At 42.6% G+C, this 26,818-nt stretch overlaps 1 protein-coding gene across 5 annotated transcripts; it reads right to left on the minus strand.

Moving 5' to 3' along the window:
• Positions 1–415: 415 nt before the first annotated feature.
• On the minus strand, positions 416–25,451 carry LOC137431646 (N-myc-interactor). Of its 5 annotated transcripts, none has more exons than XM_068123202.2 (11): positions 24,426–24,783; positions 23,737–23,845; positions 23,433–23,571; positions 23,076–23,125; positions 17,910–18,038; positions 14,832–14,948; positions 10,243–10,414; positions 8,599–8,705; positions 8,281–8,467; positions 6,035–6,141; positions 416–2,953 (listed from the first exon to the last, which is right to left on the minus strand). In XM_068123202.2, the coding sequence occupies exons 1-11, from the start codon at positions 24,689–24,691 to the stop codon at positions 2,735–2,737; spliced, it is 1,602 nt and encodes a 533-aa protein (XP_067979303.1). In that variant the 5' UTR covers positions 24,692–24,783; the 3' UTR covers positions 416–2,734. The 5 variants fall into 5 exon arrangements, with proteins under 5 accessions (XP_067979303.1, XP_067979304.1, XP_067979306.1 ...); XM_068123203.2 differs by having other exon boundaries at positions 23,433–23,546; positions 24,426–24,702; XM_068123205.2 differs by lacking the exons at positions 23,433–23,571; positions 23,737–23,845; positions 24,426–24,783 and adding an exon at positions 25,155–25,451.
• Between the last annotated feature and the right edge of the window lie 1,367 nt (positions 25,452–26,818).

Below are 26,818 nucleotides of genomic sequence, written 5' to 3' on the forward strand. Positions count from 1 at the left end.
ATGAAATTTGTTGAGCATAATCTAGGAATAAATTAGTTTAGAAAAAAAGATGACGTCATCGGTCACGTGGTTCGGCTGCCATATTTGATTTAACACAAAAGCCTTAAAAAAACACAGAAAATACATCCTGGTGAAGGTTTGCAATCCCTGATTGCTCTTTTTCTTGTTAGAGCTGTGTTTGTCTTTTATTGTGATTATAATCCGTCATAAAACTGATGATCACTACTGCTAGACATAATAGCAGCATTTAGGTTTTCGGTTCAAACTTCCATAATCTTGCCAACAGCTTCGAATCGGCGTTCAGCTATCCTGGGGCCAGCACGCTCCACATGCATGGGGTAGTGAACGAGCGGCCATCTTCGTGACTCCCAGTGCAAATGCCAACACATTAATAGAAAAGAGCAAGTCAAACATCTCAAATAAACATTTTATTGAGCAAATCAATAAAGAACTCATTTTAAAGCAAATTGTCCTTTTGACGAATTTTGACAGGTTAAAAAAAAAAAAAAAATTTTTTTTTGAAATCATCTGGTTTTAAATTTGCCCAAAAGAACCTCGATTTAAATGGAATAAACTGCACATCTTTGCCAAATAGAACTTACAATAATCATAAACAAAAAGCTACAGTATGACTGAAAATATTGCGTTTTGTCTTTAAACTACGTATTCACATAATTTTGTCCATTAAAGAAGATTTTTGTAATACTTCAATGCAGACTAGTTTAGTGATGTCATGATGTGAGGACGACATCCGATGACAATTTCATCCCACACCGCCCGTTCCAATGACGATGCCGTCTCACGCCGCCAATAGCAATGAAGACGTTATCCTATTTTGTCATTTTTTATCAAACTATATTGCTCATGGCCAGTCTGGCCCAGAAAATGCCACTTGTAACTGTGAACAGTGATTTATACGTGGGCCCTTACAAAACTGAGCCACGATGAATAACGTTTGATCAGTATGACATCATAGTTCACAGGTTGGCAGCCATATTGGATTCAAGGAAACCGTTTACAAATGTTTTTCTCTGAAGCCACTAAACCGATGATGTTTTAGTTATCAAACTTTTATCATGGGTACTCAATATACCTAAAATTTCGCATCGAGTGGTTCAGCGGTTTCACAGAAGAGGATTTTAAGGTTTTATGTTTTATCCAATACAGCCGATGACGTCATAAATTAAAATCCTGACTAACTGGGTAGTTGACATGTTCGTGAAGTTTTGTTTTGATCAGATAGTTAGTTTTTCTATCCAACATGGCCACCATACAACATGACCTATGATGTCATAGTTATCATTAAAATAATTATCCAAGGATAGGCGCTCCTATATTGAAACTTTCACGTCGATTACCCATGCCGTTGAGGAGAAAACGAATTTTAAAGGGAGTAAACATGCAAAAATGCGGCAGAATTACAATTGCAATAATAAATGGAACAGAATCAACGGGGTTGCTTAGGTACCCTAATAATCAATATTGTATCCTTACTATAATTCACGGACCGGTGTTTGTTTGTCACGCTGCTCCTACATACAGTTCAGGTCCAATTACATCCAGACTTGCTACATATAGGATCAGCATGATCCCAATTAGTGTTTAGGGCTGTTTTTATCTTTGCCGGTGGCATGGGGTGCATGGGGGGGGGGGGGGGGGGGGGGAGGAGGGGAGGAATGGAAATGCTCCATGTAAATGTGTATCGTGTAGCGCCGCCTCCACGTTGGGGGGTATTACAAGTCCCCACCCTTTGCAGTATTGTACAGTATTCCTGTCCCCATGTTTTCCAGGCCATTGCGATGTTTGGAACCATAAGCAGCCAGCATGTTTTTGCTTCATGTTTGTCACATGTTTTTTTATATTTCCAGGAGCAATTGATGGCTATGTTAGTTGCCTATACACCACCCAAATAAAGTTGTGTCAGAAGAATGTATTGCATGTTTAGAACAAGGTCGCTTCTCGGGCGGGTACTCTGCTAGTTCACAATAAACCAATATCAACCCTAACCTCAATTCCATTCCCTGAAAGACATCTGTAAAAGTACAGGCTATTTAAAATGTATAACAAGGATGGATGGTCAAAAAATAAATCATCAATTGCCTGAAAGGGTTGCATAGCTGCTTAGGAGAGTTAACGTAAATAGAGAAACTGAAGGCTTTTTAAGCTTGACAGTTATAGAATAAAAATCGATATATGTGTTTAAATTACATGCCCAGACCAGGAGTAGAGCTCAGATGGCAGAGCACTGGTACGGTTTTCCAGAGGACCTGGGTTCGATTCCAGCTCTGGGCATGCAATTTTACCACATATATCAATTTAATTATTTAATTCTGTTCATTAATCTAATTATAGAACATACAAAAGTGACAGGACAGGACGTCAAATCATAAAGCTAATCCAGAAAGACATTCGTAAATAAGGCACAGAAAACATGGAACCCAAAGAAAAGTTTTAGAATTTCGACGAGTATCGTTTGTTCAATTTTGCAGTTTCTTTAATGTTTTTAGACACCGTCACAAACAAGGAAATAATGGGGGTGGGGGGGGGGGGGGCAAGCAGAGCCTGGGGTGGCAGTGGGACATAGACTAGGTGTTGGGAATGGGAGAAGTGGGGACACTGAATGAGTGGCTGAATGCTGTCCTAGTAATGATACAACTAGTCAGCCAATTAACTTGTGAATGAACACCCAATAATGACTGTACAAGGTAAAGTAGAAGTGTATACACAGAGGTCTTTACTGAGCTTTGGGATTCGTCATTGACGGGCTTGAGAATTCAGCAAAGCGCACGAAGACACGTTTCTTCTTTGCTGCATACACAATGTTCTGCACCTCTCCACCACCATTGCTGTCCTTCTGGAAGAATATCTCCAGACGGTCCTGCAAGTCATCTGGAGCAATCACCTCAACAATGTCTTTCAGCAGCACAGTGCGCTGGCTCATAGCCGAGTAGGTCTGCCAGGCACACAAACGACAGCACAATACATATAAACAAGAGTTCTCTCTACCTTATGAGTTAATTAACTTCCAGCAATACGTGAATGCTGCAGGATTACATGAAAAGTTCTGTTCTTCTATTTATCACCATCTGCACAATGCCTTGCCATGTCGCTAGCAGTAATGTTCAGTCTAAAAAGAAAATGTGGTGGGTAAGAATTACCTCTTGGTTTGGGTTATTGTGGCCAATGGCATGAAATTATATGAAAGGCCATGAAGGGAGGGGGGATTGGGGCAAGGGGTGCCCCAGTCCACCAACAAGGCCTTCATCCACAGCCTGATGGAGTAATGCTCTCCCCTCTTTGCTGGCTCCTCTTACTCACATCTTGCTCAGCTTTATGCCCTGGAAACCAAGGCCTTCAAGATCATTTGAATCTCCCACGCTGCAGCGGAGTCTATGGGCCTATCACTTCGACATCGCAGACAGGTCGGTGGTCTCTGTCTTCTACCGCCTCATTTCTGGGCCGTTCAATCTCTCCCTTACCTCCAGGTCTTCAAGACAGCTGTTCACCACCATCTCAGATCACCCCAAATCCTAAACAATGATCTTTTATACCCTCGTTAACCCCACCCAAATCCCTCCTCCTTCCAATTTTGCAGTTTTCCCTCCTTACTTTCCTTCTGTATCCATTTTGTGGACCACATGCATGCTTGTTTTGCATCTTGTTACATCCTGATCCATTCACTGTACTAGCTCTTCCAAGAGCCTTGAATATGCATAAATGATTAAATAAAATGTGTCGTTCCATGTACAAAAAGTTGTCTTTCCACTCCACATGTGCATGTCTAAAACCACTTTATCTCGACACCTTTTTCAGGTTTTATCCCTTCTTAATCTGTCTTTTCCGTTTTTTTTACAACATGCCAATTGGCCATGGGCATTCGTTTAGGCAGGAAAAGCTAAACAACACCCTTCAGTTTTTCTGGTACCATCTGGGTGAAAGGCCAGAGCAGATTGCCCGCCCACAAACTGGGCCCCAAGATAATGGCAGCCGAGTGGGGAAGGGTTAGTGGTGGCAGGGACTATAAAAAGGGGCGGTGCAAACCACGAGAAAGAAGAAGCCAGGAGGCCTCACTGGGGAAGCTACAGGAGGAATCTCAAGAGCACGGAGCATCTACCTGCTTGAACTTCCCGAAACACCCCCAATGCAGGCCACGTCCACTTCCCCCTCGTGCCGTCTCTATGCTATAGTAGCAGCACAAATTGGTTTCCTGCAAGGCCACATCTTCACCTGGGACGGGCTGCATACCGTTGAGGTACAGCCAGTGGTATATTTCCGTCTTGTCTGATTCTCTGGTCTATCTATGGAGGTGTGAATGGGGCCTGTTGCTTAGATGTAAATACTTAGATAATTTGGGATCTGCCGTTTATTAGTTGACTTGGGGTGCATATAGGTTTTGGGATTAGTCACATTGTATTGCTTCTTCATTTGTATTTTCACCAGTTGCTCATTTAGACAATGGAACAAGTTTCACTGGCTGCCTGCTTTTCACCACTTGGAACTAGCAAGAAATCTTCACAAAAATGATGAACGGCAGATCCTTAATTATCGGGCCAATGCCAATCCATGAAAAATAAATACCAAAACGTTATGGATAGGGTGCGTTTTCAGCCCCCATCCCACTACACCCAACCAAGTTCTGAAGATAACTGGTGAGAAACCTACAACGGCAGGAAACCTGAGCCGGCGTGGGATCGTCGTACGTGGCATTAGTCATGGTGGCCCTCATCGACTTGGTAGCAGCACTACAGCGCTGCCATGATGATACTCCTGTTGTATGAGGTGTACCTTTCATGGCCGCAACCGCCTTGACCATAGTCTAAGAGTAACTCACCCACCCATGCTCAAAACATTTCATTGCAACAGTACAACACCTGGAGGGAGCAATGGAATGACTATGCACACGCCATCCAACTAATGGGATGGAATTGCTTCAGATCCCAATAAGCTGAACGCAATCGTAGATTTCCCGACTCCCACCAACATCACAGATCGTCTGAACGCTTGCTCGTTTCTCAGCATAGCTCACCAACTGGAAAAAAATTTGGCAGACACTGTCAGTACATCAGAACCATGTGGACTGCTCAACAAAGGATCAATCTTCAAATGGAATGCTGACCACAACAAAGCGTTCAACTACTATACGACACTATTGTGCGCACCGATGGTGCTCCACAATTTGTGTCACGGGGATGTGCCAAATTTATTGGCCAAGATCAAACAGGAATGCAGAAACGGCCGTAAAAGCCATAAAAAAACGTTAATTGTCAAGACGACCAAAAATGGTCTCGGACTGCTGGAGTGCCGTAACACTCAACGTGTATGTGGCCGTTCACCCACCCAGATTGTATTTGGTGAACTTACAAATGTGGGAGCTGAAGAAAAATTCCAAGTAGATCTGAGTATAAACCCACCTATAGTCAGAATCACATGCTACTCTGTTGTATTGCAATAGATCAATATATTCTTCTTCTTCTTCTTCTCCCCCTGCTTCAGTATACAACATGCTGTGCGAGTTTAAATAAGCGATATTCGATTGATGCATGGCTTGCCTCGACTTGCAAACATAACGCTTTGCAGTTATTGTGGGCAACAAAAGAATATACACTTCTTCCTTCCTCCCCGATTTAGAATAGGTACACCGTATCCCTGCGCATTGTAAGAGCGTGACCAAGGGTTGGCGTCAGGAAGGGCATCCGGCCATAAAAACATTGCCTCAAACAGGGAACCGTGATTGTCACGGGGCCGGCAAGGCTAACCCCTGCTCTAGCGGGGAAAATGGCCTTAAAACGATCATTCATTCATTCATATTCATTCATTCCTTCCTCCCACCCTTTCCCCCAATGACCCCAACCCAACCCCAATAGAAACAGCACCTTCAAGTAGAACACCACAAAGTATTGGATCGAAAAAAAAGGAGTGCAGGTGTCCGCATGCACATGCAAGCGTAATCAAGAAACAAGAGGTCTTGGGCACAGCTGCCATTTTGGATGAGACAATTGGTATCGAGTTGATATAAACACAAAATAATGCATACGTTTAGGTTCTTCAGGTTCCCTTGCAGAAAGGGAGACACTTTCACTTTAATGTTGTCTTTTCTTGCATTTATGGTGTGTGCTCGCTGACAAGTCAATTTTTCAGCCACTGCAATACAAGAAATATAAATCATGGCATTAATTTATATGCAGGCACTCAGTTCTCCAGTTGAAATTACAAAGATAGAAAAAGGCAGCACATGAAGTATGAGTCTTTCAAAAGTTGATCAAATAACCACAACTATGTAATGTGTGTGAATAAATAATTTTGCCGATTCTAATAGTCTTGGGAATACATCGAAACGTTTGAATTGGCAACAGTCCACTTTCGGCGTTTGCATGCACTCACCTCCGCTTTGTACAAATATTCATTACTAGCAGATACACCCATCGAGGATGCTCTGGGTGATGGGATTTGATAGGATGGGAGGGCCCATTGAACAGCAGCAGCAGCAATCCATAGAGGAATGTCACCCAAAGCACTGCCTACAGGAAAGAGTGATGCCATCGAGCATGGCGAACGCTTTGAGAAAAGTCTACTTTCCAAGGGCCCGAATCGTACTATAATTTGAGAAATGTCTATTTTAATTTTATTTTTGCTTTTTTTGCTCGTGACGGCAAATCCCCGTGACACTTTTACTTTTGCACTCCTGAAAGTTGAAAACTGATTGTTAGATTCAGGGTGTGCAGGGGAAGGTTTTATGCAGAAAAAAAATAAAATAAAATAAACAGCCTGAGGTAATTCCAGAGGGGTGGGGGAGGGGGGGAGAGGGGCTATTGAGCATGGGGAAAAACTAGAGACATGGCATAGTGCGAGTGATTTAAAGACTATATTTCGCTCATGGAGAAAGATGGTATTACTAGTCCATCTATACATATATAAAAGAGTTTTTGTTTGTTTGTTGTTTGTTTGTTTGTCTGCACGCGCTAATCTCCTGAACGGTGAAAAATAGGAGGAAACCTCCGACACAAAAAATGTCGGGACGGGCCCCGGGAAGGTTATAGGCTAGGAGGTGGCGAGGCCGGTTGAGGCAGCCTCGGCCGGGCTGGGCCCATTTCACAATAAATCTTCTTCTTTCAAAATTCTCTTGAAGTACAACTTATGCACTCAATAGGAATATCTGACGGATTGCAACACTTGCTTTCAAAATTCTCCCTCGCGGGGCCCGACAGAAGAAAGAACAAGGAATCGTTCAGAACTAACTGATACTGGGCTCGCATCAGACCTATGTACAGAAGATTAAATTCATTCAAAAAGAACCTGGGCAATGCCAGGTGCATTCAGTTAGTCTTCTATAAAACAAATGGGGTGAAAAGTTTTGGGGAGCGGAAATTCTAAAGGAATTTTGTAATTTTCTCACATGGCTGTTTAACCCAAAAGAGCTTTAAAAAGGGCAATGGACAGAAATATTTTTAGTCCTAAGGATATCAAGCATTTGAGTGTGTTTGTTTGTCTGTCTGTCCACACAGAATAAATGCGATTTTCTCTGCAACCAATTGTCCAATTGACAGGAAATTTTCACCATAGGTGCACCTCCTCCTGTAGAAATTTTTTAAATGATAATTATGACATCATAGGTCACATGGGACTGGCGCCATCTTGGAAAAACCGAAAAACTTTGCACCTCTAAATCTCCAAAAGTGCTGCATCGAAAAAAAATTTGAGACGGCTCATTGTAAATAACTCGAGGGAATAACACGTTAATGATGACGTCATAGGTGCCTCCATTATGACGTCATAATTCGACAAGTACAAAACTTCATGCGATCAATATGAAATTTCTTGAGCGCATCTAGGGATAAATTGGTGGAAAAAAAAAAAAAATGATGACGTCATCGGTCACGTGGTGCGGTCGCCACATTTGTTTTAACACAAAAGCCTTTAAAACCACTCAAAAACACATCTTGGTGAGGGGGTCTGCAATCTGATTGCTCTTGTTTGTGGTTGCAAATATGCATTGTTGACTTGTGCACAGGACCAGATATCTCGTCTGATAGTGTTGAATTGGCATCAACTCTGCAAAAACGTCTTTTCAGTTTTTGAATTACAATAAAACAACAACACCAAATTTCCCAGAGATCTTGTATCAGGCATCAGTAAAGCTAGGTATCATGTATTACCAGTCAAATCAACAAACATATCGTCACGTTTGTGGTCCACGACAAACAAACATCAAACCTCCCTGCCTATAGCCTATACCACACACATCAATGCATTTTGTTCTCCTGCAGCTTGATTCATTTTTACCTCCTTCATCTTTGAAAGTAATGACAGCTGTGCTCGTTTCAGGTGTGTATTCCACACTGACCACCTCCCCACCACCGATAGTTGGTCTGCAAAAGCCCAGTTCCAGCTTGTCTTCCATTTGTTCTGGGGAAAAGCAGCTTGGGATGTCCCACACTAGGATCTTCGTCTTGCTTACCTCTGTATTTATCTGTACAATAAAACAAAGTGAACAGAAATGAGGAGGTTTATTAAAAATTAAACCCAAGAGCAAAAAAAACTCAAGCGTTCACTGACGTGAGAAATGTCAAAGTGAAAAGGATTTCTCATTATGCTTCTCACCTCAAAGTTTTGAACCAACTCAAGTGCAATGGGAAAAGCTTTAATCTCCATTCTGTAGTCATCAACAACGAAGAAATGAATTCTCTTTGCAATTACTTTCTGTGCCACTGGTGGGGAAGGGGTGAAAGGATGGGTCAGAGTGTGTTGGGAAGAGAAAAGGCAAAAAATAATGGTATTGCAGATATTCACAAATTAATGCAACGTGTCTCACCCCCTCTAGCGTCCAGTATGACACCTCTAAGTATCAAAAGGAACACCAAAATTATGTGTTTACCTGCTTTAATGCGAAGGCCCTTTATAAGTTTCAGTTTTTCATCGTCTCACATACAATCTTTGATTGAACCCAAATAAACTTTTATTTTTTTGTCCAAAGCACCTTTGGCCATTGTTCCAAAGTCCAATTTTTGTTCTTGTACAAATTTTAGCCTTTTAATCTTCTTCCCCTTTCTTAACAGAGGTTTTCGTACTACAACACATCCTTTAAGTCTTGATTTCAAAAGTAATCTTCATACCATTTATGGATGGACAACGACATCCGAGCCTTCTGCCAGTTCGGTTGTCAATTCAGCGCTTGTCTTCTTTCTATTCCTCAAGGATATCATCTTCAAGTATTGCTCATCCTTGTTGGATAACTTTTTGGGTCTTAGTCTTACAGATGTTTCTCTGTAATTGGTGATTGTGCTTTTAGATACCACACTGTCACACTCGAGCGATACGAGCCATTTCACTCCAGGTTTTTCCTTCTTCATGCAGAAACAATTATACAACTACCTTCTACTGAAAATTTAGCCATTTTCTTTTATGCCACAGGTTAATCCTGATAAATATGAATTTTGCAGAATGCAAAGTGGGCTTTTGGCTTTATGGATGTGTAGATAGGAACACCTGACTGAGTCATCAATTCGATTTGATTGGTAAATGTGATGGATTAGCTACTACAACACTTCATATTTGCTGCTCATCTATAGTTTGCTTTGAGTTGTTGTGATCACAAGTACTTGAAGATTCTGATGATGTGAATTAAAGATTGATAAATGATAATCTTGGTTTCTTCGTCCAAACTAAAAATTGTATTAATAAGAGTGAATGCCGTTATATAATCGTAGAAAACGCTAGTGGAGGCTTTGAGTAAATTATTTTATTGATGCCCATTACATCCATATATTGTAACTCCTGAATGGGTTTTCAAAAAAAAAATTAAATTAATCCAGAATGCCTTTCCTTTTCACCATAAATTTGCATGTGGTATATATAGTGTGCATGGAGATTATTAGCTATTGCAAGAAATACAAACAAACAGAAATGCATGTCAATACACATTAATAATTGTAACATTAATTCTAATTAATGTTACAATTAAATAATTAATAATAAAATTATTTATTAATTAATTATTTATAAATTATATTAAACAATAATAATTAATTAATTATAATTAATTAATTATAATTAATAATAATTACAATTAATTAAATGTAATTAATTGTAATTAATTATTAACAATTAATAATTGTAATCATTCAACATTAATTGTCAATACAATCCTTGTAAAATGTCTTTAAATTGCAGCCAATAGCTCAAAAATTAAAATTATCATTACTGCAGACAAGTTATTTAAGTTGAGTGAAAACTAAAATTCCTTACCTTTCTCATCCTCAAAGGTGATGAGAGCATCTCCTGAACTCAGAGGGTAGGTAACGGTTGTTGAAATACTAAAATTGGACTGAATTGCCAAGCTTTCATCCACCGGTGTCTCATTCAGGGTCTCAATGACTTCTGTGAACTCCAGCGGCTTTTCTGGCAAAGATGAGGAAATCTGCAGGATAAAAAAAAGGAAAACATGGGAAAACGAAAGGAAAAAAATGTATACAAGTTGAAAAAGAAAAAGAAAAAAAAGATGTCATTTTTAATGACATCAGTCAGCACATTTGGATGTTTTAATCTACAACTCAACATGCCATACAATAAAGAAAATAGAAAAATTCATCATGAAAATACTGTAAAGTCTGAAGAACAGACTTCAACTTCAAAAAACAAGACAAAATTTATTTTTTTCTATTATTGCTTTTTAAAGCTGGAGCTTTGTCTCGATGATCATTTCCATAAAGGAGACGACTGCATGTAATCACAATCATCAACATAGTGTCATCACCAATCCAGTTGGCAGTGTTGGATGTCCATCTCTTCCTCGTTTCTTGAAACATGCAAGACTGTCCATCCCTTTGAGCCAAGTAAACTCTGGATGTCACCCATGTACTCTTTGTATTCCTGCAGATCTCTTCCCTCAAACCTAATCAGTATTGCAGAAATTCTAAATTCAAGCCCTCATCTTTATACATACAAATTTTTGCCTTTGTCATTTCAACAGAAACAAGTTGATGTCGCTTTGCCCTTTGCAATACCTCTTCATTTGTCACTCTCTTCTTTGAGCTTCTTCTTCTTCTTCTTCTATCACTTCGCTAATTGTCCATGTTGCACAGCCATGCAGAAACATTGATCAAAGGGAAACATTTTACCTTTCTCATTTGTATCTCCAATATCTACTTGGTCGCAAGCAAATGCCTCATATTACGTACTTGGTTTCCCATTTCTCCCAGACTCCACCTTACTCCCTCGTGCCCATTGCACACTGCCCTTTTTGTCAGGGAAGATTTTGTTTCGCGTTCTGACTAGCTGTCATCCTTGTTGGGTAACTCAGCTTTGGTGATGGGCCCAGACGGTATCAGTGCTCTTCTTCTCAAGTCTGCAGTGCTGCTATCACTTTCCTGTCTGCCCTGTTTAGCCTTTCTCTAAACTAGTTATAAGAATCTGCTTGGAAATCAGCCTTTAATCCCACGTTTATATGCAACATGGTGGTATTGGTTTCATGTGGAAAACTTCTCTGCACCATGCAATGCAAGACAAATAAATAAATAAACTTTTCCCCCTGCAATGGCGACCTCATCGTGACGACTCAAATCTCACGCAAACACATCCATGTGAGGATAGAGATCACTGTTGGAACGAGCCAAATTTAATGCTTTGTATTTTCCCTGATTGTTGAGTGCTGATGTTGTATCTCACTCTGTGAATACATGAATGAACAGTTTGTGCTGTTTCATATTACCCAATGTACCTTGGAGTTCCTTTGCATTGAGCAGTGTCATTGGCAGAGCATTTATACATATTCATGGAAGGAGTTGAACAGGGTACCAACATGACTAATAGATCTGTATCGATCCCAACCACCACCTACTTCCTCTTATCCTTATCCTGCTCATTCATTCCCCTGATGTTTGTCCCACCATCAGATCTACCTTGCTCTTCAATGAATCCAGCTCCTGTAAAGAATCTATATAATATCTATATAATAATAGCGTAAGGACTCGACTTTGTTATCCCTTTTACGCCGCACCCAGTGACCCGATGCCCACGGCACTAATGGATTTACGATCTACGAACCGCGCTCTTTGTTTATCACGTACAGCCATACTCGAAAAATCTGAAATAGCCGACATTGGGGCCCAAAAGCATCCGATTAACTGCCGATACGACGCCATCTTACGACGCCATCGTATTGGCGTCTGCTGAGCGAAGGCGAAGCAAGCCGTCCGCTGATTGGACAATCCAGAGCATGCATTTGTGCCAGTGTCGGCGATCGTTGTTCATATATGCACTCTTCATTCTCATCTTTCTTCCTAACTCTTACTCGGACAAGCAAATCCCCAATGCCATCCATAATGGTAGACTCTATCCATACACCACATCCTCCCTTCCGTGGATGTTCCATGGGTTTCGGCTAGTAAATTCAATAAACAAACAACAGACGTCTTTCATCTCCTCTGGAGTTTCATTACAACTATATTATCAATTCTGTCACGCAGTCCCAATTAGTACCACAATGTCTTGATCAGTTTGATATTAATCTAATCGCGAGATTTTATATCTCCTTATCCACCTTTCTATGCTACAATCTCCTTCCTAGTTCCTTTCTCGAACGTCTTGTGCTTCTTCTTCTTCTTCCCTTCCTTGTTACCCTCGCCTGAAGAGAGGGTATTCATTTGAGTCTGTTTGTCTGTCTGCACAGAATATGATTTTCTCTGCAACCATTGGTCCGATTGACAGCAAATTGTCACCATAGGTGCAACACCACCTGTATATATTTTTTAATGATACTTGTGATGTCATAGGTCATGTGGTATGGGCGCCATCTTGGGAAAACCGAAAAACTTTCCACCTCTATATATCCAAAAGCACTGCATAGAAAAAACTGAGACATGGCTCATTGTAAAGAACTTTCCATGGGGAATAAAATATATTAATGATGTCATAGGTGTCTCCATTATGACATCATAATTCGACAAGTACAAAACTTCATCCGATAAAGATGAAATTTCTTGAGCATCATCTCGGGATAAATTGGTGGAGGAAAAAAAAAAATGATGTCATCGGTCAAAGGTTTGGCCCCAATATTTGCTTAAACACAAAAGCCTTAAAAACCACAAAAATACATCCTGGCGAGGGTCTGCAATGTCTGATTGCTGTTTCTAGTTTTTAAACTTGCTTTAGCCTCTGCATCAAATCCAAGATTTCCATAATCGTCCACTTCCGTTTAGGTCATGGTTTTTAATCGAGTATAACTATTTTTTTTTAAATGCTCCACACAACGATTTATTAACTTATATTCCAGATAAGGTATTGCCATCCTGCACCATCAGTCTTTCATTTCAACCTTTCTGGCCAAAACTGCTTGGCTGATCCGGCTGAAATTTGGCTGCACGGTTCTGCTCCTGACTGGGAACGGGGATTGTAAAGCTCGTTCTGGACACGTGACCGGAAGTGTGTCATAATAGCAGACTTTATAAATTCCTTCAAAAATATTTTTCTCCGCACCCACCAGTCAAAATGCTACCAGATTTGGGTTACAACATTAGGCTAGGGTAGGGATGTTAAATTGCGGAGGTCATGCTGATCACGTCACCAGAAGTGTTAAATTGGTGGACTTGGTCAACTTTTTGAGAAAAATCGTGTAAATCCCTTCAAAAATCTTCTACAGACCCAACAGTCAGAATGCTACAAACTTTGGAGTAAAACATTAGGCCATAGCCCAGATAAAGCTACAGGTCAAGTGGTACTTTTTCTTTTTTTTTGGCAATCCCACAGCTTCTCATTTTTGTATTCTCATTTTGTTATTCTTGTTTATTTTTGTGAACATTCTCCATTCTTACATCGCTCTCCATTGCTTTGTCGCTCAGCAACATTCATAACATTACAATGCAACTTTATTTACTCATTTTCTTCATATGCCATCATTTAAAAAAATATTTCAAATACACATCTGTGAAAAAGAAAAACCAATGCAAATTGGTTATTTTGACAGATGCCAAACAGCACACTCAAAATTAATGATAATAAAGCTTATGATTAAATTCAGGGTAACAAAAGTTTGATACATTCTAACTTGAATGATTAATTTACCTCTAAGGGGTCATGCCATACATAAAGGGGTCATGTCATACATATAATCTTTCATGTCATACAATCCACCCCCTCCCCCACCTCAACTGTGATGCTTTGCCTGAACCGTTGCACCTCCCATTCTTAATTACATGACTCCGTGAATGAGTAATGTCTCATTTTTCTTTTTAACTTCGATCTGCATCCACACTGAAAGTTTTTTGTTATTATTTAATAATAAATCGGTGGCACACAAGAGGTGAGTCGGTGATTTAGTATTACCCTTCAGCTCCCTCTAAAATTTACAAACTTACAGTTGAACATCCTCCTTTCTGGAAATGGTATCTCGTAGCCTCAAATCAACAATTTCAACAGTGCCTCTATCAATTTTGGATGAATTAAAGTGAAAGGTCACTCTAAATTGACATCCTGCAGGGGTGAAGGAATTCCAATATGGCTGCGTCCGCAAAGGTGAAGAAGGCATCATGTCACTGTGGCTCAGACATCAAAGGCTTTCTGGGAAACACCTCCCAACCCCTTAAAGTGTCGTGTATTTTTTGTCCAGCTTCTACCATCACTCAAAAGAGAGAATGAATATGGAAGTGATTACAAGCATATGGAGAAAAGAGTACCACATAATAACCAACTGGGTTTGAGTAGACCTAGGTGCACATTTCCATAATGGAAAACAGCCATAAGACCCAAAAAATTAATAGTAAGAAAATAAATGCCAAAAGGATGACTTGGCTCATCATGGGGGCAATAAGACAGCACAGTTTCATAACATGCCTCCATACCCCAAATTCTCCAAGTTCTCTGTTGAGCTGCATCTGTATCCGTCTTAGTTCTGCTTGCAAAACCTGATTCTCCTGCACCAGTCTACCCTGTTCCACGTCATGCTTCAGTTCTGCAAACTTAAAGGAAACAAATAATTTAAACAGTGACATGCATGCTGCATATCAGGTTAGAGAGGTTTGTTTATTTATTTACACATCACACTAAAAATAAGCAATTTGGTGTATGTCTGATGATTTTTTGACCGCGATACATTCCGTCGTTGCTTATCCAATCTCAACCAAACTTGACAGGATGGTTACATAATGAAGGTTGTAGCACATTCATTTGCCTCCCTCCCCAAGGGGGTTTTCTCTCCCAAGCAGGTTTTCCCCACCATTGCAGTCAATGGGGTTGTGTGTTGAGGTGTATATCCATGTTAAGTTAGCTTTATCGTGGCGTTTTTCCAAGGCCGCTTCTAATAACAACACAAACGATAATAGCAAAATATTAATGTTATTACAAAACATCATTAATACCAATAATATCCCACCTTCCCAAGGGGTTTTTCCTCCTTGAACAAACGTCGAATCACCAGTTTATAAATAGCTTATCATGGCGTTTTTGTGGGAGCAACGGCCTCTATGGGAAGTAAAATTACTACACACCACAAACATGTATGATTAGCTTTTTAAACAGTCGCTAATGCTGTTTATAACACTAAATGAAGAAATTTGGAGGAATCCCAACATCCGTGAGGTAAGTTTTACTTACAGAACTGAGCGAAGATCGACTGTACTCTATACACCCCCACAAGGGTTGGGTTAATAACATGACCCTTCCTGCCGCTAACGTGGCGTTTTTCGTAGCGAACTTTTGAAACTCACTCCTGCTGTTTAACACGAACTGAAAGTGAGGAAGACCGGGGTGTGCTCATTTACCAAGCAGCTAGCTAGCGCTTGCCAAGCCAGCCGTTTAACGGTTCTGAATAGCGTGCTTGCTCGAATGCTTAAACCATTTGGCGATCTTTCCACAAGAAACTTGGTAAATGAACACACATCCAATGTTCTTGAGATCCGACCATAGATCAACTGTAATCTATATACCCCAAAGAGGAATGACCCTTCCTGCCGCTCCCCTAGTGAGTGGGTGTACTAGTTTCCCCAAATAAGCAAATATGTTTCACTTAAAATACATTACAAACTAAAGGTATAAAAATTAATGATCATGTAAAAGTATCTTTATTTATTTCTCTGCTCAACCATAATCACGTATACAAATATACAGGCAGTGCTCGGGTTACACAAGCCTCAACATACATAAACTCACCTTCACATAAGCGTCCATTAAAATAGAAATTCGAGATTTGTCAATTCTTTACGTATGGCCCAGTTTGACACTACTTGTCATGTGCGCAGGCGGTCCATCCTGAGGACAGGATGGACCCCCTGCACACCTTACACTTGTTGACTCTGGTTCCCACATCCTGACTGAAAGCGGGACCCTCCGTGCTTGTTCCCCTCATGCTCCTCGCACAGCCGCGACACTGCAATTTCCCCATGGAGCAGTGATGTTATTCGTGGCACATTTAACGAGTTTCCTGGCAGGACGTCCGGCCACTGTAGATGAGGCAGAGGAGTCCAGCAACAGAGCTATTGGATGTGGGAATGCGAAAGCGAAGGTGTGCAAGGGCGGAAGGTGAAGAAATAAGGAAGAGAGCGAAAGGACGGAGATGGAAGATGTAAGAAAGAATGAATGACGCAAACAAATGATGTGATGAGAAATCAATCGGCAAACTGTGAAGGAGAGCGAAAGAAAGAATGTGAGCGAGCAAAGCAAAGTGAAAGGAATGACAGAAAAGGATGCAAAGAGAGAAAGACGATGAGTTAAAGACGAGATGAGACTCGCATTCGTGCGAATAACAATAATCAATTAAGCTCCAAACGAAGTCTGTAACCCTCTCAAGCTGCAAAGTTTCGAATCTCTGTCTTTTTAGTCCGTTCTCCTTTTTCTCCAGAGGTTATACATACATTCCACATGCATCAGCAGGAGTCAATGTATCATAGACCCCACAGTCCTTTAGAGGTGATGTTCAGCAACCTGCTGTTTGCTTGTGCATAACAAAGAGCTCACTGTATTCTTAACAAAGTTCAAGCACGTGGGTCAATACTCTTGCAAATCCCAAATTCTGTGAATAGGTTGAGCACAAGGGTGACTGCTGGACTCCCCCCCCCATCAACACACTTCCTGGTCTATAAATGCTGTGGAAATACCTCGTGTACATCTGGGTTTCCTTGCACCACTCAACCCCAATGTCTTGATCAGTTTGATATTTTCTAAGTCCAAAAAGGGCACAAATCTGAAAACTTGATGACACCCTGAAACTCGAACTTGTTCTGTAACTTATAATAAAGCCACGTACCAAGTTTCAGTTGAATATGTTAAATGGTGTGCCAAAAAAGTCTGAAAAACAGCACGTGGGACGGGAGGATGGACCGACAGACAGACAGACAGACAGACAGACAGACAGACAGATGGAGAGCAAACCTATGGTTCCCTCTGGTGAAATCGAGCTGTTATCTGATGAAACCAACCAAAACTGAACAAGCTGCAGAATCATAATCAGCACATTACATTTTAATGCAGTTCACTACTCCTTAATAAACAAACACCTGACACTTATTGTAATAAAACCACATTTTACTCCATGAAAGAGATTAATCCCCGAGCACTCTTTTAAATTAACAATTACCGGTGCACAATTTATTTCAGAAAAGATCACACTTTAAAAAATATATATTTTATGCATTTAATCATCTCAATCCATAGATAAGTAGATTCCGAGTACAAGTCGAGGCCTGGACTTCCGGGGGGTGTGGGGGGGGGGGGGGGGGAAGGAGGGAAGTATTGACGTATACGCCAAAAAATACGGTAATTATACTTTGTTAGTGGAAGTTATGGAAGTTTGAAAACAACAAAACCGCTTTAACGTATTTCTAATTTCCAAAATCTCTGCTCATTGTTAACTACAATTAATTTCGCATCCTTCAAGCAATGTTTAACGAGTTTGTAAAATGCTAGTGAAATGGTGTCGTACATACATGCAGCAGGTCGTTAAGCTTCTTCAGTTCAGCCTTCGCTTCCTTCAATTCGGTTCCCAATTCTTCTCTCGTTTTTTCTTTTGCCAAGCTGCGTTTGACAAACGTAACAGCAGTTCCTTCACCCCTGTCCTGCAATTCCATCACAAAAAATTGAAGTCCTTAACTTCGATACACTTTGTGGATGTTAAAAAGGTCACTTGACCCTTTTGTTTAATGTGAAATAGTGCATTTCATCATTTCATCAAATACCAATAGCACACAAGGCTGCGGGGTAGCATCATTGGCTGAGGAAGTGGTTATGCTGCTGATGTGAATCCCTCTGTAGGTTAGAGCAGGAATTTGTAATTTGTTCAGGGTGCCGGCGATATCTCACCTACTCTTCGCGAAGAACACCATGGGATCTTTAACATCCACCAACTAATGCCGGCAGACCGGACACCAGGTTTGACGTCCATCTGAGGGACGGCACCCACATCGATTCATCACCCTGCCTGTCAAACACCAGGATAGCAGTTTATAGCTGGTCAGGATTCAAACCCATGCTAGACAGCTTAGAGATGAGGGTGCGTACCTCTAGGGCTAGAGTCTAGGCCATCCTGCCAATCCCACCAATGGCATCAATGAGTGTGAGAGCAATCATCAACCTATGCCACTGATTTAGTGCCCAAAGTAAATCAGGGCAGAAATTTAGATATTCACTATAGGGTACCAGTTCACAAGGGCCTATTATTTCACAAATGTACCATGGGATCATTCATTCCCGAAACTAATGCCAAGGAAATGGGACAACCGGCTTAACACCCCCTCCGAGGGAAGGCATATCAATGAGGCTTCTCTCTACCAACGACGGAGCAAGATGAGAGTTTAATAATCAGGCCCGGGAATCAAAACCAGATGAGAAAGGACAAAAACAAGTTCGCTACCTCGGCATCATCCTGCTAGCCATGAGACCAAAAGCTAATTTTGGAACCCATTGATGCAAGGAGTATTTCACGATTATTATTTCATTCAATTTCCCAAAAGTATTTCACAAGAACGAACTGCATACCCATGCAACAATTTCATACCCAAGTATCAACTTGAACAATGGACAAGACAGGTTCTTCGGCCCAATTTCTCATATACATCTAAACCAGGGATCACTTCTGGAATGCAGTTTGAGAAAGGACCAAGTGAAATGTGCATTTCTCAATTGCCACCCAAATAATTGATCTCTGCTCAAAATAGGCTGCAAGTTGAACATCCAGAATGGGTGGGTTAAGAATGTGTTCCAAGGGAAAATGGTGGATGGACTTGGGTATTTCAGGGTATTTTCAAATTTTCTTTCAAACTCAAACACATTCCAGTTTCATGAGCAACACAATTGTTATGAAGCTCGTTCTGAAATGGTGCATAAGGATTCTGAACAATGGCTTCAATAGTTCAGTCTTCACCACTGGGACCTGACGGTTCCGATCCACCTCCCGTATCAAGGTCATCTTGTCTGGCAGCAGTGCAAGTCTTCTTCGCCCTTGTTTTTCTACTTTTCCCAACATGACAGACTGTTTAATTCTGCATTCCCTCATACAGTATACTGTTATTCTCCATATTTTGGTTGCTACAACTGTCTGTAGATTTTTGATTTACCATCCCCTATAAAGAGGGTTGGTGCTGCTGAAAGTTTCTTGGCAAAGGTTATACTGGGAGGTATACCATTGCCTTCCCAGCGTTGTTTGCCCGTGATCCATCTTTTGGAGAGCCGATTGCCAAGCAAGGAAGCAGCACGTACCATTTTTGAAGTCTTTGGTACGACTCAGCCACGGTTGGAACCACCGACCTCCGAGACTCAGAGCAGATGCAGATGCAGATGGTCACCGCACGTCCCCCGGCGAAGACAGGCAGGCAGGCGGGAAAATCCTCGCGGCGCGTATCTCAAACAAAGGCAGGCAGGCAGGAAAATATATGCGCGCGTCTGTGGTTCGGCACGGCTGTCTTTCACAGCGCGATTGATACAACTGCGCGCTTTCACTCTCGTAACTGAACTCAGCGCAACTTGCCCTCCAACTCCTCATAACTCGTCTGCCTCCCTTCTCATAACTGAGGTGGGGGCTCCGGGCACAGGGCTATATTGGCCCCGCCCTAGCCCGCATCGAATGTTCCAAACCACGCCTTTTGCTGCAGTGGTAAGCCACTCCCCTCGAGCCCTGATTGGCGGCTCGTGCTTACCGGTCACTCCCACTCCTTCTGCCCCGCCTTCCTTCGGCCTTGATCGACTTGTTCAGGCCGGCCTCGTGGTATTTTGCACCCAAACCAAAAGCATTGAGGCATCATAAAGGACCTAACTCTCATTGTTCTCTCAACGCAAAACTAAACACAGGAAAGGTCTACGCTTACATTTACTATGAAATGACTGAGCTTTAAACGAGGCTATGTGTTGTAGTGTAACTAAACTACGAGGGGAAATTAACCTTTTATTGTAAAAACACAGAACCGCAACACTACATTAGGCCACTCCTAAACTGATCAACTACACTTGTGTTTCAATCAATCGATCAACAAGGCAAATGCATGACTGCTGGGTGTTACACGGAACAATGCGATTTTGCCAAAGCTGGAATCAGTTCAAGAAGTATCAGAAATTCATTATGAACAGAGCACGGATCAAGGTTTGAATCCCTCGGATTTGATCTCTGGACAATAAATCAAACAGTATTGTCTTACTACCAGTGAAAGGTAAACAAACTCTAACGAACTGAAAGGTTGATTACATGAACGACATAATCAGGGACATAAAAAGGGGGAGCAAACAAAATGGAGGTAATACAAACGGTATTTTGGCAAAACATCTCCAAAACAAGACACGCATGTAATGCAATAGAAACATGTTACTTGTCTCTTTAAAGGGAAGCTCAAACGCTCAGACCACCTCAACGCTAATCTATCCCTCAATACCCTACAACATAGATATGGTGTCTTTTTCCAATTTCCGACTTATAAAGTAGGTACTGGTAATTTTGCGATAAAAAAGTCTTAATCTTCTTCTTCACAATTAACCTTGACGTCACACTCTGAAGTCGAGCGCCATATCCGCATTGTCTACATGTTAGATCACGGTACGATTTAACTCAAACGGTGAATAAATTTCGATTTTCCACAAATATGCCTCGTCGATATGCTCTGGGTGGATGGAATAACAGTTTCATGCTACACCAATGGCCGAAACATCCGAGGTTTGTCAGAAATACCTGAGTGTCGATTGGGCCTACAAAATGTTTGGCTTTGTGCTCGGAACATTTTACAGAACAGTTATGAAACAGATGGCTAGATCTTGGGGTTATCCGCCACAATTGAGAGAGTATGGCATCCCCACGATTAAGCAGAAGAAACCACCGTCGCTCAAAACTGCAACACAATCTCCACCCAGCTACCAGCACATGAACACGGGCGATTGGAGCAGTGAATTGAATACTTGCGTTGGCCTGCACAAGACCGATCTCACCTTACCAATCACCCCACATCCCCACCCCATTCCCCCTCCAATGGGGCAGGACATTTACAGTACGGATACGGGATGGACATGATGGCTGAACATGACAGCACGACCACAAACAGAAATGGCGTCCCAGGAAGTTATGACACTGGACAATCCTGTAACATACAGGACACGCTGGGTCAACCTGTTCCGGTGGGCTAAAGCATTCGTCACCCATTTTGTTTGCAGTGTCTGTGTAGTATCCGTGCTGTCGTATTTCTTCTGCAGTAATATAAATGATTTATGAATCAATACAAAATCCCTGATAAACCGTCTATTGAATGGAAAAACAAAACCTACTAATCTGTAGTGAACATGTGACCGGCGTTTTCATCTTCACCATGCTCGTCTGAATCACTCGGATAAAGCTCGAAACCATACGGCTCCACAATTCCCAAAAGGTTTCGATCACCAATTTTTTCTCCGATTAAAAAAAACAAACCCACCTTTAGAGGTCATTTTTCCCCGCAAAGCGGGGGTTGGCCTTTTTCGGGCGCCGTGGTTGTTGTTGTTTTTTGGTCCCCTTTTCTTTTGGTCTTTGGGTTTTGGTCCCCTTTTTGGTCCCCCGATAGTTTCTTCAAAATTCCACTGATCAGTTTCAACATACTTAGATACTTTGAGTCCCAGTACATCTCTTCCATCTCCGGAGGCCCACGTGTGGGGGTAGCAGGCAAGCACAACACACACACACACACACACACACACACACACACACACACACACACACACACACACACACACACACACACACACACACACACACACACACACACACACACACACACACACACACACACACACACACACACACACACACACACACACACACACACACACACACGTTGTTGGCTAAGAGAATGCGTCATCATGTAAGAGTTTTTATAGTGTAGCCCATAGGGCAAAGCCGTCTAGAACAGTGTTTGTCCGTGTGTATGAATGTATGTATGATGTCCCCTCAAATGTATACCAATCAGAGCTGAGTATCTGGTCACATGACAGGGTGATGCGATTACGTCTGATGTCATTACGGCGGTGCGGTGGCTCGGCTGACTCTCCACAAACCGCCATTTTGATTTATATGCCATTCATACCGAATATATCGTCGAACCTGTCACATATCACAATCGCCATGCTCTACCTTGACGTTTTTCATTCAGTGTGAAACACAAACAAAGCGATTGTTAAAATGACCATCAAATATCGAAAGCATCGGCGTTACGTCTCTTCCAACAAAACGGTACGTACCCAACCCTTGTGGGTATAATGTAGATTACAGTAGATCTTCCCTCCATTCTGTAAGTAAAACTTACCTCACGGATGTCGGGATTCCTCCTAATTTATTTGTTTAATGTTATAAACAGCATTAGCGACCGTTTAAAAAGCTAATCATGTGCGTTTGTGGTTTATAATATTTTACAAGCCCGGCTACGCCCGTTAGACTTTCAGTCTTGTTCTCTTAGTGACAGAACCTTGTATTTGTTGTATGCCAAGCAAAGTGTTTCAACATTTTCAAACGAGGCTGCATATGCCTGCCTTGATAACGCAGAAGTGAAGCTTACCGCTTCATTTATACATAGTGAGTCACACAGGTAAACCAAAAAAGCCGAAAGGTATCTGACGACACAAATAAAACAAATACAAAAAGTGAGCCCCACCTCATTCATTGCCTCAGGAATATTCTCTCCAACTGTAAAGTCTTCCATCTCTAGAATAGAAACAAAGAAAAAGAAGATAAATGAAAACGGATTATACATTTAGCCGACACTAGAAACCACTTTTTAAACACAATTGTGCCGCAAGTCCATCGGTTAATACAGTGACGTCACTACAGGTGCCGGCAAAAATTACGTGAACACTATTTCGCTGGTATTCCCGGTGCCTACAAACGTTTACGATGGCCGTGTTTTACCGGTAAAGTAACCGTGCATTGCGCCAAGAGCAAAGACCCATTGGTGTACAACGCCATGGAGGTAGGCAAAAAACAACGTAATCGAACCGACGATGCACCAAACTCAGAATCGTTCTGTTGCTCTGCTTGGAAATATGGCTTTGTAAAATTTTCGTGTTTGGTTTCGTCCTCAGGATATCCTTTACTTCCTCGAGGTGCATGTTGGCGAGTCTTCTTTCTTTTGGGAGAAGGTGGAATGTTTCCTGTTAAATATAATGCAAAAAATGAAATAAAATAACGGATTCACATTCTACGAGAGGATTGTTTTCAAATGAGTGAAAAGTGCTGAAAACATCTTTACTTCGAATCGAGACGGCGACAAGCTCGAGTGTGTGCCTAATGGCATATCGATATTCGTGTTTCCATACCTTGGGATTATCATGATTGTGGTCCCTCATGATCGATCTTACCACAAGTTTCTGCCCATCTCTTCTAGCTCTCACTTTAATTGCAGCTTGACATTCTGCCCTGAAAGTTCTAATAAGAAAATGTAAATAGAAATAGCAAATAAAACAAGAACGAAAGCAGGTTTAAAAGCAGTTTATTAGCACAAAGTGGAGAAAAAAAAGTGCAAGAAGGGGGAGAGGAAGAGAAAGGCAATTCTGCCAATCGACCTGACAATCTCCCCATCCCAAAACGACATAAATCGATAGGCAAAGCAACATGACAGATTGCATACACATCTTGGTGAAAAGGGAAAGTGTGGGGAGTGGGGTTGGGGTAACGAGGTGGGGCGGCTGTGCTGGGGCGAGGCGATCCTGATGAGGGGCGGAGCGGCTGGGTTGAGGGCGGAGCGGCTGGGTTGGGGGCGGAGCGGCTGGGTTGGGGGCGGAGCGGCTGGGTTGGGGGCGGAGCGGCTGGGATGGGGGCGGAGCGGATGGGTTGGGGGCGGCGCGCAGCGCTGAACAGAGCACAGACAGCACAAGCACACCACTGTAGAATGATGCAACCACACGTTAACACTAACAGTGCAACCGGCTATCTGATTTTTTTTTTTTTTTTTTTACCTCAGCCTCATGTAACACATTCTACTCACCACCCTCCCCCCGACACTAACCTCTGGTTTGGGCGCTTTCCTTGAGATTTGCTCGTGTATTTTCGACCTCCTTTAATACATGCGAACGTGAGTTCGTAATACCTGAGCTCGGGTCTGAAAACTGTTTGGACGCGTTTCCGCGCCGCGTCTATCGTTCGACTGTCTCGTATCCAATATGAAATATACGTTTGCTTTTCATACCTCTTAATGGCCTCTTGTAAAGCATCGAAATCGTTAAATTCATCCCCAACCCGAATCGCAAAACCACCGCAGCTCGGTGCCGCCATTTACCGGCAGTGACGTCACTTTGGATTATAAACGGAACCGCTCTACCGGCTAAATAGCGTTCCGACAAATATCGCCGAAAACGAATAAATAAACTTCACAAAATCGAGAACAACACACAGAAAAGCACAGGTAGGAGTGACGACCCAAGCAATGCACAACCACACATTATAAATGATCAAATGTGTTTCCATTGCGATGTAGTGTTGTCCGCGTTTGTGACCCTTTTGAACCCAAACTAGACCAACCCAAACTAGACCAACACAAACTACTGTATTCAAACATCTTTCGGGAAGTAGAGCCGAGCTGGCGTCAATAGTTGTCTGGCGTTGTTGTCAATATAAACAAAAGTTGTCTGTCGATCGTGTCCATATAGGCCTATGGTCGCGTCCTTTTAGTTTTATAGGAGTTATCGCCATAACTTTAGATAGGATTTAGGAACAGTCGCCAAGAAATGAGACTCACCACCTACCGGCTACCTCCCACAACGCGAGGCGGGTTCAACTTCTGAAGCAGCAGGTTTCGGTTTCAGGATCAGGATGCCGACGAGGTTTTTCACAGGAATCCCCGGCTTGCAAAATGGATCCAATGGCGATCACGCAATACGCTTTCCTTCAAAGCTGTTATTCGGAACGTGAATGAAGCAACACGAGGCTTCAATATTACAATAACCTTTTCAAGCAAACCAGGAAACTCCGAGTCACGCCTCTCAAGATGCAAATTAGGTTCATCTTCGTTTCATGCAAAGCCCCGCCCTTTCATGATCACATGATCACATGACACGTTCACTAAACCACGCCCTTTCATGAAAATACGTCGACACGATCACAAAGCCCCGCCCTTTCATGATAATACGTCGACACGTTCACTAAGCCCTGCCCTTTCATGATAATACGTCGACACGTTCACTAAGCCCCGCCCTTTGATGATAATACGTCGACACGTTCACTAAGCCCCGCCCTTTGATGATAATACGTCGACACGTTCACTAAGCCCCGCCCTTTGATGATAATACGTCGACACGTTTACTAAGCCCCGCCCTTTGATGATAATACGTCGACACGTTTACTAAGCCCCGCCCTTTGATGATAATACGTCGACACGTTCACTAAGCCCCGCCCTTTCATGATAATACGTCGACACGTTTACTAAGCCCCGCCCTTTCATGATAATACGTCGACACGTTTACTAAGCCCCACCCTTTCATGGTAATGTTTCAACACGTTCATTAAGCCCCACCCTTTCATGATAATGTATCGACACGTTCAGCGGGCACAAGGGGCAATAATTCCGCGCACCAGTGGGTGGCACGAGCGTCCAGGCGGGGAACGAAAGCACATGCCCCGCCTTTCGACCGATCGGCCACGCCCGGAGAATAAACGTGGCCTCGGGACATATATGCGGGCTCTAAGCTCGAGCCCGCCCAGTGCTGAAGTGCGAGCTTTGAATAAAGACTCTTTGTTATACCAACACGTTGTGGCCTACCTCTCTGGCAATCGAGTCGTGTGTGCCCAGCACCACACTGGTGACCCTGATTGGTTCAGCCGTTGCTGACCACCGAAGGCGCCATGGCTACCAACGCCGTCGCAGTCAAACTCCCGGAGTTTTGGGAAGCGCAAGCCGACGTTTGGTTTTTGCAAGCCGAAGCTCAATTCCAACTCCGAGGCATAACGGCAGACGAGACCCGGTACTACCACGTGGTCGCCGCCCTCGGGCCCGGCACTGTCGCCCGAGTCGTGTCCATCCTTCGGCGCCCGCCGGGCGACAACAAGTACGAGGCGCTCAAACGTCTCCTCATCGCCACGTTCGGGCTCACGGAGATCGAACGGGCCGACCGCCGCCTGGACCTTCCCGCCCTTGGCGACACACGACCATCCGTCCGGATGGATTCCATGCTGTCCCTGCTTGGAGACCAACCCCCGGATTTCTTATTCCGGGCGCTTTTCCTACGCCAGCTACCTGCACAGGAACGCCTCGCGCTGGCCGGTTCCAAAATAAAAGAACCCCCACCCTGGCTGGAGAGGCCGACAAGTATTTTGCGGCCTGCGACATGCGGTCGGTGTACGGTGCTGCCGTAGTGGATCCCGGCGCGGATGGTCCAGCGCTCCCGACTTCCCTCGTGGCCGCTG

This window comes from Myxine glutinosa, chromosome 7, assembly GCF_964187855.1.
Source record: "Myxine glutinosa chromosome 7, kmMyxGlut1.1, whole genome shotgun sequence".
NCBI lineage: Eukaryota > Metazoa > Chordata > Myxini > Myxiniformes > Myxinidae > Myxine > Myxine glutinosa.

What these genes read in the sequence shown, in the direction of transcription:
- LOC137431646 (XM_068123202.2), bottom strand. Translation starts at nt 24,691, where the DNA reads ATGGCGGCACCGAGCTGCGGTGGTTTTGCGATTCGGGTTGGGGATGAA. An exon ending in GAGAACTTGGAGAATTTGGG is followed by an intron (nt 10,415 to 14,831) that starts GTATGGAGGCAT and finishes TTTATCCTGCAG; the next exon opens with ATTTCCTCATCTTTGCCAGA. An exon ending in GGAACCTGAAGAACCTAAAC is followed by an intron (nt 2,954 to 6,034) that starts GTATGCATTATT and finishes TGTGCCTGGCAG; the next exon opens with ACCTACTCGGCTATGAGCCA.